The 18331-nt window shown below is 35.5% G+C and overlaps 1 protein-coding gene across 1 annotated transcript in view; it reads right to left on the bottom strand.

Moving 5' to 3' along the window:
* Positions 1-2759: 2759 nt before the first annotated feature.
* The window catches only part of LOC150086482 (actin-binding protein IPP), an 80773-nt gene continuing 65201 nt past the window's right edge, over positions 2760-18331 (bottom strand). The window contains exons 6-7 of the mRNA XM_090372597.1: positions 17059-17318; positions 2760-2983 (exon numbers count right to left, since the gene is read on the bottom strand). Coding sequence (XP_090228723.1) covers positions 17091-17318 — 228 coding nt within the window. The 3' untranslated portion in view covers positions 2760-2983; positions 17059-17090. The remainder of the gene's footprint in view (positions 2984-17058; positions 17319-18331) is intronic.

Genomic DNA, 18331 nt, shown 5'->3' with positions numbered 1-18331 from the left:
ATATGAATTTGCAAAAATGATAGTAGCTCTTTCAACAAGAATATGAAAACAATTAGAGCACTCCAATAGACCTAAATTGTTCCAACAGAATATAAGAAAATCAATTAGATATAATTATGACTAATTGAAACAATATAGTACAAATTAAGAATAGGAGAAAAAAGCACACATACTGTGCTTTTTTCTCCTATTCTTAATTAGGAGAAAAAAGAAATGTGAAATTTACAAATGCATGAAGGCTGAAGACGTAATCTATGTGCAGTTGTTCACACGAAGCTACTTTGTGGTGGTTAAATGTGTGTGTGTGTTAAATGCCAAAGAAATGTTTGTTGAATGAAAAAGTCATATTCCCAGGAGATATAAACCATGGAACCCTTACCTGAGACTAACTGGTGTGCATGTGTATGGGTGTCTGTTAAAAAGTGCCAAAGCAACTAAGGCTATATAATTGCTTATATATATATAAAATGATAAAGATGCAAGAAATTACTGAAAATGAGAAATTAAAATATATATAAGACTGGGTTATGGATTCGGGGTACTACAGTAAATGTAGAAAAAACCAGCAACCATAAGGAAAAATAGACAAAAAATGTAATTATCAGTGTATTTGGTAGGGGAGTCGAGCTATCAGGTGTAATAACCATGGAAGAATTGAGAAAACCTGTATGCTAAAAAAACAAATTACCTGAAATAAAATGCAATTAAAATAAAGCATAATTATTGTAAGTACCTCAAGCTGTGCGTCCTAGGACTCACAGCTTGAGGTACTTACTGTATTTGTTTACGTTTGCCATTTTGAAAGTGAATTCTGCAGTGATATCAGGATTATATAACTGTTTTACATTCACCGAGAAGAAAAGAACATAAGAGAAGATAATCCAAACTATTACATTAGGGTCACCCGGAAAGTTAATTCATATACCCATCTGTATTGTGTCTGTAAATTGCGTGTGTTCTCTGGTCGATTTGTCTATTTTTCCAGACGAAAAACCCATTTCTGGGGAAAAAAAACTTGCTGCCTACACCTGAGACTGACTAACTCAGCCATGGAGTGAAACAAGCCCATAAGTTCCTTGCACCATCGACTGGATTCGAACCTGGGCCTTTTTCACCCAGTGTGGGGAGGATGGTGACGATACCACTGTGCTACCTTTGCAGACTATTATTATTATTAGCTACATGGTGCAAGAAAGCCTGAGGCTTATGCTGTACCAGTCAAAAAAAAAAAAAAAAATTCTGAGTTACCCTGTGTGTGTGTGTGTGTGTGTGAGAGAGAGAGAGAGAGAGAGAGAGAGAGAGAGAGAGAGAGAGAGAGAGAGAGAGAGAGAGAGAGAGAGAGAGAAGTAGAAAGGAATCACCAAGAAAGAGAAGAATGATGATATCCAGCTCAGGTCCCTAGGTGTGCCAGGGTAAACTTGATATAATAAAGAAAATAGAACAGAGCATAAGTAAGAGTGTATTAATAGCAAAATATTAATACTGCTATTAATACACTCCTACTTACGCCCTGTTGTATTAATGGCAGAATATTCCCCAGGGGCTCACATCTGGTGAGTATGGGCTTGGCACACCCAGAGTTCTGAGCCTGGATATCATCATTCTTCTCTTTCTTGATGATTATTCCTTCTACTTCTGTCTCTTGCTCGCTCACTCGCTCTCTCAGGGGATTCAGGAATTTTTTTTTGACTGGTGCAGCATAAGCCCCAGGCTTCCTTGCACCATATGGCTAATAATTATAATAATAATAATATAACATTGGATCGTCAACATGTTTATTTTTTATATGCAGTTAAATAAAATTTCATTATTAATCTCTCTATTTCTTATTTAGCCTCATTATTTCTGTATTAAATATAAAACTTTCTAGATAATGGAAAAATCGAAATAATAGCACCTTGAATTCCCGAAGGTGCTGTTATTCTGAAAGTCTACCATACTGTGATTTTCTTCTAATTCTAAAGTGTATTTCAGCCTATCGTGTATAGAGTTAAATTTTTGTTGGAGATTATTGATGGTAGCTTGGTTGGCAACTAGCAATGTGTCGTCAGCGTAAAGTATGAATGGCTTAATATCTGAAGAAAAAGGATTTAAAATCTGATTCTCAATAATGGCTAAATCAATTTTTGAAAGTGGGGCTGACAAACCTAATCTCATGGTAAACCTGTAAATCTGTTTGTAGATGTCATTGTCGAACCTAATATGTTGTGCTTTTAATTAATTTATTATTTAATTTTTTGAAATTAAATAGCTGAATAGTTACTTAGAAATGGAACAAAACTTCTTTTCTACTCTATCTTTAATACATATTTAATATGAAATTAACTTAAATTTGTAAAGTAAAATTATTAAGAAAAATATTTACTAAGGACTCTGACTTTTCATTTATAAAAACAAATATTTTATTATTTTTTTTATTTTATTTTTTCATAATTGTGCATTAAATAACCTCTATGTTCTCTGGAAATATATTCTATACAATTTCAAGAAAAATAACATAAGTAAGAAACAACATATCTTATAAAATGAGATTAATATGTAAAAAAAAATTGTAAATTCGACACAAAACAAAACTGAATTAAAAAACAGCATATAAAATAAAATTAAAGGATAAATCAATCTATTGCATTCCCTTTTCATTATCACTGGGTTCAGAAACTGTCTTTAGTTCTTAAACTGATTCATATTTGTACTCTTTTTTATCACCTAATTCAGTGTAACTGGAATGAAATCCATTACAAAAAAGAAGAATGAAAGGATTTTAAGGCTTATTCAAAGAAGGTGAAGTTATTTTTCTACATAGAATTTCTGTACAACAGTGATAGAAAATCTATAACACACATGCAATTTACAGTGAATTTTGAGACTTAACAAAAAAATAGCTAAACACATTTAAGAAATTTTGCACAAGACTACAGAACACTGCTTAGGTATATTGAACTTCAGGTGGCTGCATATGACTTCTTGTCTTCAAATGAAGCATCTATTAAATATAAAATAAAACTACATTAATAATATTTAAAAATATTACAATGGCAAAACAATGATGGAATCTAAAGTAAAGTAAATGAATTTTCAAAATACAAATAAAATAAATAATAATTTACCAAAAATTATGATTTCATAACTAAGCATACACTGTATCAATTTTGGAGTAAGCTGAGATATCTTTAATTAAAACAACAGATTTAACTGGTCTATATCACAAAATTTAAATTTCATCAGAAAATAATTCATTCAAGGCACATTGTATACACATTGTTTCTTATGAAATTGTGCTTGTGAAATGCATATAAAAATATGTTCAAAAGTCATAATACAGTACCATAAAGGTATACACCAAAGAGCACCATAACAGCTTAATCTGTGATATAATCACTGAAGGATAAAGCCATCACTTTTCATATTATGATCCTTGTCAGAAAATTTATTATGCTACAGCTTTTTTTAAATTGCTTTGAAGTTTAAGATTTTTGGATTTAAGATTTTTTAAACCATCAGTTAATACATGTATATATGTCTACGGTGGCACCTGGACCTATGTCTATCTCCACCTGTATAATCTGTATTACATGTGTGTAATATGTTGTAACAAAAAAAAAAAAAAAAAAACAGGTAGCAGCTGGGACTGGGTCTACTGTGCTGTCTGTGCAATTTGCGTTATAATTCCGCACTCACTGAAGGTAGTGCAATACCAGTGGGTGCCAGCAACCCACTTTTTCCAGGCTGCCCAGACCTGGAAGCCTGGGAAAGGGGTTGCTGGCATCCACCACTGGAAAATAATAAATAAAATAAAAACATTAAAAAAAATAATAATAAAAAAAAAAATAAAAATGAAAAAAATATATATATGTATATAATAATAAAAAAAAATACAAATATATATAAAAAAAAAATTCTTCTTCCACACCCTCTCCAGCACTTCATCACAGTCAACTATCACTAAGATTGAAAGCCAATCATCAGTTAAATAATACAGGAATCAAACTCTGTCTAGCAAAATGTGATCCTTTGGCATTCTTAATTTTGTAATTACTAATAGGTGGCTATATACATATTTTTTTTGCATAGCCAAACAGATTGACTTTGCTAAGCAGAGGTGTAATAGCCCTTCTCCCAACCAAGCATAGGGTTTTCCTTCTGGCATGCCCCAAATTGTGGGATCCTGCAGTGTTTAAAACAGAAAATTTATTTCACTTACCACATATTAGATATTTTCCATTTTAATGCTCTTGATAACACCATCACTTTTCAAATTGTGATCCTAGTCAGAAAACTTATTACACTAGCAGTTGTTCGTAAACATTCATCAACTATTGCATACTCAGCTACATGCAAAACCAAAGAGATTTTAAGAATTTAACTATCATCTGTTGTACCTGTTTGTTTGGAAAGCATTTAAAAAACTTTAAAAAAATTATCAAAATGGGATTCAGTACAAATAAATTTTTTAAAGACATGGAGCTAGCTGATAGTAAAAAGTAGTGGACCAATAAAATAATTTAATTGTTTGGTCAAAATGAATTATAAACTTTACTCTTATATTTAGAAATAGCCACCATAACTAACAAGAATGTTTAAAAATTAGTATAAGTATTTATATTTAAATTAAAAATTCATCTTTGAAAAGTTAAGATGTTTTGTCTTTTAAATATGGCCATGCAGTGGTAGAACAGGTAGAGTTGTAATGGATTAATAGATATCTTAAAATGTCCTTTGATGCAGACTAATGTTCAAGTTATTCATTGAAGAAAAATAGAGTGGGAAAAAATGAATCACAAATTTTAAGTTCAAGAAATTAATTTAAAAGTGATTTTAAGCTAGGGTATGATAGTTCGCTACTAGCTATATTTGAGCCCAATAGCCATGCTTCACCTTGAGATATGTATAGTAAAAAACATTAGTTCAGTCTCAATACTCTGAAAGGTGCATATACACTTGAATACAGATGAATGCGAAAAAATTCAATATTATAAATTAGTTACCATAAATTGAAGAGTATCAATTAGCAATCATAATTGAGACTAGATTTAGGAATAAGTATTACAATATACAAGCATTTGATATAAAAAATAAAATAAACACTTTTATATTTTTATACTCAATGATTTATATTCATTTTACTTATTACAATTTATATATATTTATTTTCCATTTATAACTGATGTTATAAATGATTGTGTTAGGGGCCTAATGACTGATTTGGATGAGTACAATGAACACCTGTACAGAGAAACAAAGTGGGCCAGTAAATCAGAATGTTTTATAATGGAGATTTTAACTTTCCAGATATTGACTGGGACTTGTGTGTTGGTCATTCACACACTAGCAAGATTTTTGCGGATTTATTGGATGACTGTTTTCTAGAGCAGCATGTTAGAGAGGCAACAAGAGAGAGTAATACCCTTGATCTTGTTATCAGCAGTGATTGATTATTCATGCATTAAGAATCTGCAAATAAAAAAACCACTAGGTGGCAGTGATTACAGTATACTGATGTGGGATTTACTTAAAATGTAACTACCATCAAGAGTAAAGGGAAGGGTTTTTAAATTCTATATTGGGATCAACTGATGATCTTACCATCAGTAAATTCTAAATGGGTAGCATTCAAGAAATTAATCTTAGAAGCTACTAGGCTTTTCATACCAACTAAGAAATACACTTCAAGGTACAGCCCTAATGGATGTCAGATGAACTAATGAGACTCGTAGTAGAGAAGAAAATGCATGGAATGCATATAAATTATCAGGTGATACAGAACGTTTAAATGGTAGACACGAGGTGCTACCCAAATGTTCCTGAATTTTGAATGTTGCACGGGAACTATGTCTAGTACAGATGTGTGGTGCTAGGTAACAATGCATGCATCCTTTGTGAAAAGTGGCATCGGGCTGGATAGAATCGTTGAATATTTAAGCGCAGTTCTTTGGTGGTGTGTTTCGTGCAGTTTTCAATTGTTGCAATGGCTGATGTGAGAGAATAATGTGTTTGAATCAAATTTTATTTCCTTCTTAATGATACAGCAGCAGAAACCCATAAGAAGTTGAATCAAGCTTTTGTTGACAATAGTTTAGGCCAGATGCAGACCTACTACTGGTTTAATTGTTTTAAAAATGGTTGAATGTTGGTTGATGACAACGATCGCTCTGGGTGTCCATCATCAAGCACCACCCTGAAAAATGTTGCAAAAGTTTTGATGGCGATCCACAAAGACTGCAGGCAGACCACCCATGACATTTGTGGCATTGTAGGATTATCATACAGCACATATCAGTAGATTTTGTCAGACAAGTTGATCATGAGAAGGATTGCGGCCAAGTTTGTGCCATGGTTACTGAGTGAAGACCAAAAGCAGCATCACATGGAAGTTAGCAGAGATCTTCAAGAATGGGTCAGGAGTGATCAAAACTTCCTTTCTGCAGTCATCACTGGTGACGAGAGTTGGGTATGACCCAGAAACCAAGCAACAATCATCCCAGTGGAAGAGCCCATCTTTGCCCCAACCGAAGAAAGCCCGACAAGTGAGGAGCAATATGAAATCCATGCTGATCTGTTTTTTGGACTTTGATGGGATTATCCATAAGGAATTCATCCCTCCTGGTCAGACCGTCAATGCAAAGTTCTACTGCGACATCCTGAGGTGGTTAAGGGAAGTCATCAGGAGGAAATGTCCAGAGAAGTGGTGCACAAAGAACTGGGTTCTTCATCATGACAACGCACAAGACCACACATCTCTCACTGTGACACAGTTTTTGGCATCCAACACGACAATCATCCCCCACCCTCCTTATTCGCCAGATTTAGTCACCTGTGACTTCTTCCTCTTCCCAAGAATGAAAATCAAGCTGAAGGGTTGAAGATTTAACAGCATAGAGAATATCCAAACCAAACTGCAGGCAGTGCTGAACACTATGATGAAGGACTTTCAGGATGCATTCAAATCATGGGAGAAGCGCTATGATCAGTGTTTACCCTCTCAAAGGGACTACTTCGAAGGTGACAGTGGTGAATAAGACCCAAGGTGAGTCTAATTTATTTTATAAATACAGTTTGGGAACTTTTGGGTAGCACCTCACATAAACTAGTCTATAATCAAATCAAAGGAGGTTAGGCAAATGAAGGCAGATTACAAGAAAATTTTGTCAAAGGATACAAAGACTTCTTCACTTATATAAACACTAGAAAGAAGGGGATGAATCAAATTAGTGAACCCGATATCGATGGTTCAACTGTTGATGATCCTGCTCAAGCTAACAAACTGAATGAGTATTTTACATCTGTATTCATGCAAGAAATTTTTAGGGAAGTGGATGTGAGAAGTTTATCAAACCCTTACAGGGAGCTATGATTTTGTAATACCTGAGGAAGTGGAGGAGAAATTGTTGAAGTCAAACATAAGAAAGGCACCTGTGGCAGATGGGATGTTTAATTATATTAAGGGAGGCAATGAAGGAAGTAAGCAAACTTTTAGCTATAATTATGACAGCTTCCATGAATTCAGGGAGGATCCAGTCGACTGGAGATGTGTGAACATATCTCCAGTTCACAAAGGGGGATCAAATGGTGATATGAGTAATATCATCTAGACAAGGTTACAGTTATACTTCAGACACAGCATGGTTCATTAAGGGGAAATATTGTCTGACCAATTTGATTGGATACTATGGCGTGGTTACAAAGGAATTGGATGCAAAATATAATTTGATTTCATATACTTGAATTTCAAGAAAGCTTTTGACACTGTTGCACATAAAAGACTACTGTAAAAATTGGAGCAATGTGGCATAAAGGGCAAGTTACTGCTACTGATAAAGGATTGAGTGGGAGAAGACAGAGAATGGTAATCAATAGACATTACTCTTTGTTGACTATTGTCATTAGTGGAGTCCCTGGGTTTGGTGTTGGGCCCATTGTTGTTTTCTGTATATACAAATGACACTGATGAAGGCATATCAGGCTTAATATCCAAGTTTGCAGATGATTCAAAGGTTGGCAGGCTGGTTAATGACAGGAATGATGGTATGCTACTGCAACATGATCTAGAAAAGTTAGGTTGATGGGCTGAGAAATGGCAACTGAAATTTAACTTTGAAAATGCAAAGTACTGCATATGGGCAGCAGTAACCCCAGAGTAACATACTAACAGTGCTGTACTGCACTCAGGGTAGACAGAATGAAAAAGACCTGGGTGTAATTGTGCAGTCAGATATGAAGTTTTCAGGGCAGTGCAGACAGGCTGTCAGGCCAGCTCATGGAGTTTTAACATTAGCATTAGCATTAGTAGAGGCATATGATGCAAGAAAGCAAGCTTATTCAGCATCAGCCAAAAAAAAAGAAAAAAAAAAAAAAACAACCACTACTCCCATTTCACCCCTCAATTCGTTCGAAATACCTGTCCAGCTGAGCCTTAAATTTGTTTAGGCTATCAACTTCAACAACAAGCGATGGAAGTCTATTCCACAAACCAACTGCCCGCTGGCTAAAGGCGAATTTCCGCACATCTATCCGACATCCGTCCTTCCTCAATTTGAATTTATGCCCTCTCAGGTGATTATTCTGAGCAAGAGGAAGAATTCCATCGGCATTGAGCATGCTCAAGCCATTCAAAGCCTTGTACACCTCTATCAGATCACCTCGGCGATGCCTAGTCTCCAGGCTCTGTAATTTGCAAAACTTAAGCCTTTCTTCGTAAGAGCAACCCTTTGTTCCATTCACTAATCTTGTTGCCCTTCTCTGTACTCGTTCCAGCAGCTCTACATCCTTCTTGAAATGAGGCCTCCAGACCTGTATACAGTACTCAAGGTGTGGCCTGACCAATGCCTTATACAAGGGAATAATCACATCCCTGTCCCTGCTAGAAAAATTCCTGTATATCATTGACAAGACACCATGAGCTACTCTTGCAGCTCGTCTGCACTGCTCAGAGAACTTCATATCTGCCTGCACAATTACCCCCAGGTCCTTTTCATTCTCTACCACTGTCAGCGTAGTACCACAGAGTTGATACGTTGATCTGGGGTTACTGTTTCCCATATGTAGTACTTTACATTTGTCAATGTTAAACTTCATTTGCCACCTCTCAGCCCATCTGCTCAACCTTTCCAGATCCTGTTGCAGCAGCATAGTATCAGTAGTGTCCTTAACAACCCTGCCAACCTTTGTATCGTCTGCAAACTTGGACATTAAGCCTGATACACCATCATCAATATCATTTATAAATACAGAAAACAACAATGGACCCAACACTGAACCCTGAGGAACTCCACTAATAACATTAGTCCACGTTGAGCAGTGTCCATTGATTACCACTCTCTGTCTTCTGCCACTCAACCATCCCTTTATCCATAGCAGCAATTTGCCTCGAATGCCACACTTCTCCAATTTGTGCAGCAGTCTTCCATGCGCAACAGTATCAAAAGCCTTTCTAAGATCCAAATATATAATATCAAAGTTATTCCCTGCATCCAGTTCTTTTGTGACTACATCATAGTATCCAATCAAATTGGTCAGACAAGACCTGCCCTTAACAAACCCATGCTGTGTCTGAGCTATAACTGAATTCTTGTCCAGATGATCCTGCAGTGCTTCTTTAACCAGTGCCTCCATTAATTTTCCTGGAACCGAAGTTAAACTAACAGGTCTATAATTACTTGTGTCAGCCTTTGATCCTCCTTTGTGAATTGGGGTTACATTTGCACATCTCCAGTCCATGGGTACCTCCCCTGAGTCCAAAGAAGCTCTCATAATTGTGGCTAGGGGTTTGCTTACTTCCTTTGCTGCCTCCTTTAATATAACTGGATAGATCCCATCCACCCCGGGTGCCTTTTTTATGTTTATCCTCAACAATTTCTCCTCCACTTTCCTCTCAGTTATTAGAAAATCATCTAGCTCACTGCCAATGTTTACTTCACCTACGACATTCCCCTTCCTGAATAACTCCTCATGTGTGAATGTAGATGCAAAATACTCGTTTATATTGTTAGCCACCTGAGCTGGATCCTCAACTGTTGAACCATCAACATCCAGTGGACCAATCTGATTCATCCCTTTCCTTCTTGAGTTTAAATAGGTAAAGAACTCTTTTCTGTTTTTCTTTGCATCCTTTGCCAAGGATTTCTCATAATCTGCCTTTGCCTGCCTAATCTCCTTTGTGACTTGGTTACAGACCAACTTATATCTATCATAGGCTTCCACGTCACCCATTAATTTGTATGTATCCCATGCATTTTTCTTCTCTGCCATATGTCTCATTAGTTCATCTGACAACCATTTAGGCCTGAACCTTGAACAATATTTCTTGGTTGGTATGTAAAGCCTGGTAGCTTCCAAGATTAGTTCCTTGAATGCTTCCCATTTTGAATTTGCTGTTGGTAACATCATCAGTTGGTCCCACTGTATAGAATTTAAATACTGTCTCAGACCAGCATAGTCTCCTTTACGAAAGCAAAAACCCTTCCCTTTACCTCTGATGGTAGTTACCTCCTTGAGTAAATCCCACTTCAGCACACTGTGATCACTGCCACCCAGTGGTTCATTTATCTGCAGATTCCTAATGCATGAAGAATCACTACTGATAATCAGATCAAGAGTATTACTCCCTCTAGTTGCCTCCCGAACATGCTGGTGTAGAAAACAATCATCCAATAAATCCACAAAAGCCTTGCTAGTGTGTGAGTGACCAACCCACAAATTCCCGTCAATATCTGGGAAATTAAAATCCCCCATTATAAGACTCTCTGATTTACTGGCCCACTTTTGTCACTTACATACAGAAATATTGATAGCAGGGATAAGGAGGTGATTATCCCATTGTATAAGGCAATGGTCTTGCCACATCTTGAGTACTGCATACAGGTCTGGAGGCCTCATTTTAAGAAGGATGTAGAGCTGCTGGAATGAGCAGAGAGAGAAGAGCAATGAGATTGGTGGGGGGGAACAAAGGGGTGCTCTCACAAAGAAAGGCTTCAGTTCTGCAAATTGCATCAGGAGATTAGGCACCTGCAAGGTGATCTGACTGAGGTGTTTAAGGCTTTGAATGGATTGAGCAAGCTCAATGATCTAGACCAGTGGTGTCCAACCTTTTCTTGTACAGGGACCATAATCAAAATTAGATTTGTTTTGTTCATTGTACTGACTGAGTGATTTGAGAAAAATTAGTGTTACATTTTCAATGAAGTGTACTGCGCATACACTTTTGCGCAGCCACCAAGGTCATCAAGCAGAAGGCATGCCATAGCTGGAGTCCAGGAACATTTTGATAGCACCTCGTATATACACACGCTTCTGGTCGGACATGCACATATTTGATACTAAACAGATAAAAGAAACAGAATTCATGACACCAACATGTGGCTTTGTAACTTTAACACTCTCATATATTCACTGATCTAGACTACCCACATGAGGAGGCATGGATCCAAATTGAGGAGGGCCAGTTGCAGAATAGATGAGTAGAAGTTTGCCTTTAGTCAGCTGGTGGTTGATTGCTGGAACAAACTTCCATCTGTTCTTGTGGAAGTTGACAGCTTAAATAAATTTAAGGAAGAACTAGACAAACTATTGGGAGGGAACTAGACAAAAAAATTCCCATTTTGGTAAAATGGGAATTTTTTTTTTTTTTTTGGCTGATGCTCTATAAGCTTGCTTTCTTGCAGCATTTTGCCACTAGTAATGCTAAATAAGTGTTATATAATGTAGTCATATGTGTAAGGCATCAGAATAAAAAAATACCACCCTTAAACTTGCTCTCATGGCTTATATATAGGAAATAACTTTTGCAAGCACAGAGCAACACTTTGGAACTTTTTTTCCTAGCTGCCGATGGATAACAATATTGTACTAAAGGATGACTACACCAGTTTCTAATTTCATGTACTCTCGTTAGCATTTATTTACACTGAATAAGATAACTTATTTAAAAAAAAAAACCTTTTTGTCACTGTTATACAGAGACACTGAGCTGATTTAAATATTGCAGAAAAGGAATATTTATATATGCTTTTCTTTTAGTAAAAAATAAAGAAAAAATTTTTCTATCTCAGCTATTTGTTAGCTTCCTGTAAACTGCCGAATCCATACTCCTACGATGGAAGTTTGTTCCTACTAGGATTCTCTCCCCCCCCATTAGTTGCTCCTCTTGCTACTTCTATTTCTGATTCCTCTACTTTTTCAAGCATCGTATCTTTTCATACCACTGTGTCTACTTTTTCCTGTATCTAAGGTAATTTTGTTTTTTGATAAAAACTTGATTCTAATAAAATTAAAATACAGGTGACCCCTGCTTAATGCTGATAATTCGTTCTGGAAAAACAGAGCGCTAAGTGAATCCGCACTAAGCGAGCTCCGCATTCCCATAAGGTAACATATGTATTTGTAAGATGCGGTCGGTGTCATAGGATATTTCCTAATCAATAATAAATGGTAGTGAAAAGATGCACAAATGTCGGTCAAAATATTTAATTATATATATACGTATATAATTATGTAGTAACTACTTACGTATCAAAATTAAACTTAAAATTCCAATTGAAATCATGAATTTAATTGATCTAAATTGATTTAATTTAATTGATGAATTTAATCATGAAAAATGTGTTGATTTTGGGTTGAACTTTGGCCCTCTTCTAAATAAACTAAAAGGGGTATTAATTTTAAATCCCCTGTAGCGTTACCACCCAACAATAAAGTCACCTGATCCTTGGCCGCTTTGAAACCTGGCATGTTTTTTGCTTCTTTCAATATGAAACTTCTTTTAGGCATTCGTTTCCACAAAAGTCCTGCTTCATCTATGTTAAAAACTTGTTGAGAAGTATAATACATAATATCCCTCTTCAATAATTTTAACAAGTTCTTTTTTGAAAGTTTCGGCTCCTTGATCTGCACTTGCGGCTTCTCCCTAGATTTTAAATCTATTCAACCAGCCCTTACCAGTTTTAAATGGTTCCACATTTTTTTTTTTTAGGTGAGTTTTCTTCAGATCATCATATTGGCTAATCTCTCTCTCTTTTATAATATTTAACTTAACTGAATTCTGCATTGGATATTATCTTCAATAAAATTAGTTAAAGTCTTTCCATTTAGCATTAGCATTAGCATTAGTAGAGGCATTTGATGCAAGAAAGCAAGCTTATGCAGCATCAGCCAAAAAAAAAAAGAAAAAAAAAGTAACATAAATAAATAAAAATAACCACTTCCACTTCACCCCTCTGTTCGTTCGAAATACCTGTCCAGCTGAGCCTTAAACTTATTTAGGCTATAAACTTCCATGACAAGGGATGGAAGTCTGTTCCACCTACCAACCACCCGCTGGCTAAAGGCAAATTTCCGCACATCTATCCTACATCTGTCTTTCCTCAAGAATCCCATCAGCATTGAGCATGCTCAAACCATTCAAGGCTTTATACACCTCTATCAGATCACCTCGCTGGTGCCTAGTTTCCAGACACTGTAATTCGCAAAACTTAAGCCTTTTTTCGTAAGAGCACCCCTTTGTCCCATTCACCAATCTTGTTGCCCTTCTCTGTACTCGTTCCAGCAGCTCTACATCCTTCTTGAAATGAGGCCTCCAGGCCTGTATACAGTACTCTAGGTGTGGCCTGACCATTGCCTTATACAAGGGAATAATCACCTCCTTATCCCTGCTAGAAAAATTCCTATATATCATTGACAATACACCATGAGCTACTCTTGCAGCCCATCTGCACTGCTCAGAGAACTTCATATCTGCCTGCACAACCACCCCCAGGTCCCTTTCATTCTCTACCACTGTCAGTGTAGTACCACAGAGTTGATACGTTGCTCTGGGGTTGCTGTTTCCCATATGTAGTACTTTACATTTGTCAATGTTAAACTTCATTTGCCACCTCGAAGCCCATCTGCTCAACCTTTCCAAATCCTGTTGCAGCAGCATAGTGTCAGTAGTGTCCTTGACAACCCGGCCAACCTTCGTATCGTCTGCAAACTTGGACATTAAGCTTGATATACCATCATCAATATCATTTATAAATACAGAAAACAATAAAGGACCCAATACTGAACCCTGAGGGACTCCACTAATAACATTAGTCCACGATGAGTAGTGTCCATTGATTACCACTCTCTGTCTTCTCCCCCTCAACCACCCCTTTATCCATAGCAGCAATTTGCCTCCAATGCCACACCGCTCCAATTTGTGCAGCAGTCTTCCATGTGCAACAGTATCAAAAGCCTTTCTAAGATCCAAGTATATAATATCAAAGTTATTCCCTGCATCCAGTTCTTTTGTGACTGCATCATAGTATCCAATAAAATTGGTCAGGCAAGACTTCCCCTTAACAAAACCATGCTGTGTCCTAGCTATAACTGAAGTCTTGTCTAGATGATCCTGCAGTGCTTCTTTAACCAGTGCCTCCATTAATTTTCCGGGAACAGAAGTTAAACTCACAGGTCTATAATTACTTGTGTCAGCCTTTGATCCCCCTTTGTGAATTGGGGTCACATTTGCACATCTCCAGTCCATGGGTACCTCCCCTGAGTACAAGGAAGCTCTCATTTCAATCCTAATAGTCGGCCTAGCCCTAGTTGCTTGCAGTGGAACAGCTATCTTTCCTGCTGCTAAAATTAATTCTTTATTTTTTTATAATTGTACTTGCAAGTCCTAAATTATGGCACACGTCCGCTTGTCGTTGAACAGAATCGATTCGCTTCAAAACGTCTAATTTAATTTTCAAATTCAGTCTTTTTCTTACATTTATAGTCTTCATACTGCACCCAGATGTTGCTTTTTCATTCTTATCAGCCATTATTAACTCTTCAAAAATGTTGATTGCATTAATTACGATACAATGTTCAAGTAAACTGCTCGTTACACATGATGTCTAATACGTACTGTACTGAGTGATAAATGCATATAACGCAAATATTACAAGCAATATACTTGATCATTTTTTAAAATGTTGATCTCGGAACTACGTAACAAGTGACTGTATTGCAATTAAATTAGCATGCGAGAAAATTTCACTGAGCGTGGGAAAATTTCTCAAGTTGGCGTGGGAAACGTTTTAATGCTGTTTTGCTATTCATTTTCATGCTATTGACTGCATCAAATGAAACGATTTCGTTAAATACGCCAAAAATGCAATCTGTAAAAGAGCATTATAGTGATCTGTGACAGTGTTATAGTCAGATACGGGTTATAATATAAGAACAGCATTATAGCGAATCAGCGTAAAGCGAACTGCGTTATAACGGGGGCCTGCTGTACTGTATTTCACTTTCAATAAACTGAACTAGCCAACTAGAGCTGATGATTTTCTAATTGATTTTAATTTCAGCAACTATTTTGAATTTTCTTTCATATTATGCCAATACTTCATTGATCACTGATGTCAAAACTCTGCTTGGTTTATTACCCTTTTTATACTGCAAATAATCCTTGGTTATGTACCAATTATAAAGCATCATATTAAGTCAGAAAGCAACAATACATTCCAGTATTTCACCCACCTGGCTGAAAAACCCATCTGGTGCCATCACCAGGTAAAATGGTGCTATGGTGTCACGCTTAATAGTACAATGTTTGGTCTAATACCCTATATTAAAAGTATGGTAATCTTAGAACTGATATGCATGTCAAGGAGGATTTGCATAGTTAAGCATTCATTTAGTAATTTGACCCACTTACATAAATGGGAAAAAAAGTAATATTACAAACAGATCCTTTCATGCAGATGACTTTGTCATCTGCATGAAATTAGCGGGTCTTGACTACTCAAGTTGCCTGTCCAACTGGCTAATAAAGTTTCGAGACTTTAGGACCTCCACATATTTCTTTACTCTATGACTTTGTCTGTGAATCATAAAAAGAAAGTAAAACCAATATTCCCAGAGTATTTATACAAATGATTCTATCCCATTAAAAAAAAACACAACCCATTAATTATTTTCTGATGTTTTTAAAACCTGAAAAATACACAGCCTAGTTATTAAGTGCTATTCCTAATATTCTGAAGAAAACTGCTAAATGTTTGCTGTTTTTCTCTCATATTCATGAGTTTCATTAAGGAAACTTAATGAAACTTAAAAATTATGAAACAATGCTTTCATGAGTAATGCCAGTTTGTGTTGAAAATGAAAAATTCTAAGAACCAGAGGGTTTTATGTAACACTGGTTTGTTCAATTTTTGTAGAACTGATTTAAGAAAAACAGACTTAATAGGTGGTTATAAGAATCCTTTTGTTAGCATTTATTCACAATGAACTTCCTGGTTACAAAAAAAAAAAAGACTGGTACTACACTGAGATACCATTTATTTATTTAGTCAATTTATTTTTAAAGGTGGAAACGTGTCCTTCATATGCTGTCATTACAATTAAGAGATGACAGACATCACATCACATAATCATCATCTTTGTAAATGTTACTTGTTTCACTTATCATATAATTCACCCCACTCCATTTTTTTTTCCTGTTGTAATTTTCTGGGAAACATATTCAGTTTAAATCTGGAGGATGAAATTGTTTTAACTAATTAATTTAGCAGTTAATGGTCTAAGTAGAGATGTATAGATGTTTCCCACTTTTTAGGAAATTGCTAAGCTAAAAATCATCCTTCAGTCTACTTCACTCAAATATATTGTGCCTTCACTAAAACAATGTTTTACGCATGCAGCTACCTGTGAGAAACTGCAACCCTTATTGGTAGGCAACTGGTCACCAAGTGAGTTACATTCTGGGCACCACTGAAGCTCAAAGAAGAACTAAAAATAAGTATAGTTTTTTTTTTTTTTCTGCAAATTTGTTAATGGAATTTGTATAAAGATGCAATGACATAAGTAAGATGATCACACATCAAGTGTGATAGAATTCATACTTGTGACAATCAAATTTATCAAATTTCAAGGCAGTTCAGCTTCTGAACTGCCTTGAAATGGAGAAATCCATTAGATCTACTAATGAATTTCTCTGACACTTTAGAAAAAATCTAAAACAGTAGGATAATAACTGGGCATTAAATCTTTAATGTCCAGCTATTATCTTTAAAAAAGTATATGTTAAGAAATTTAAACATAACATACAGAAATAACCCTCTGCTTTCTTTTCTGGAAACCTATATAAGAGCAATTCCTGCTTCACAACGACCAGTCAACATTGGTATGTTGTTTTCCTCCCATGTGTTTGTTTCAGGATCATATATTTCCATTGTATTAATTGTTCTTGGTGCAGAATATTCATTCCCACCAGTCCTGCCTCCAATTACAAGCAATTTTCCATTAACAGCTGCAACACATGCTCCAGCTCTTGCTGTTTTCATTGAAGGAATTTGTGTCCACTTGTCCTACAAAATAAATAAATATTTATTTAATTTTTTTAATTTAAATTTTAATACATGTAATTTATTTTTTGGTCATTGATTGTGTGCACCTTCAGATGCCAGAAGCTCATTAAACACACACATGCTAATGGTAAAGCATCTGTTATTAATTTATAATGTTATAACTAATGCTGATGAGAATTATTTAAATGATTTTTATATTAACTGAGTTTGGAATGAAAAATGAAAACTGGGTTGAATAAAAAAAAACATACTGAGGGTAGCTTTTCTCTTTCTCTGGTATGGTATAAAAGAAGACTGATTTAAATTAAGGAAGTGTAATTGCAGAAAAGATGCAATAAAAATTTGCACTTAGCCAAAGAGTAACTTACTGGAAATAATTTTATTTATTATTATTTTTTTTGTTTTGTTAGTTTTTTATGAATGTGAGATGTTTATCTAAATTTAGAGAGGATCTGGATAAATATTTAGGAGAAATAGGTAAAAAACAAAGTGAGCGAAGATGGCATGGGGTTATATTTAGATTTTTTTTTTTTCTGATGCCACATGAGCATGTTTCCTTGTATCATTTTGTCAACACTAATACTAAATACCAATAGATATAAATTAATAAATATATAGTTTTAAACACAGCTAAACATTTTTTCAAATTTATTTAACATTAGGTTGCATGGTTTTAGAGGACTACTGACCTTCATAAGAACTGAGACTTAACAATACCAACAATTTAGTTTGCAATAACAAGAAAATAGCTAACATTTTAGTTTGCCTCTTGATCATATGTAAAAAAGAGGAAAAAATGTTAAAATTTAGAGATATTGTCTTGTTAATTTAGTGTTTCAATGATGTCAAGTGGTCTGGTTCAAAATCCCCGATTGATCTTAGATCAATCTCTCAACTATGTGTCATGTTTAGAACTGCCCAACAACACAATCTAAAACCATTCAAATGCAACAAAGAAAAGAATTAACCACTAGAACAACAAGGCAAGTTGTTGTTGTTCGGTTTAACGACAC

This window comes from Mastigoproctus giganteus, chromosome 4 (assembly GCF_048544385.1).
Source record: "Mastigoproctus giganteus isolate SK-2022 chromosome 4, ASM4854438v1, whole genome shotgun sequence".
Taxonomy (NCBI): Eukaryota; Metazoa; Arthropoda; class Arachnida; order Uropygi; family Thelyphonidae; genus Mastigoproctus; species Mastigoproctus giganteus.
The sequence above is the reverse complement of the archived record's forward strand: the minus strand, read 5'-3'. Positions and strand labels throughout refer to the sequence as shown.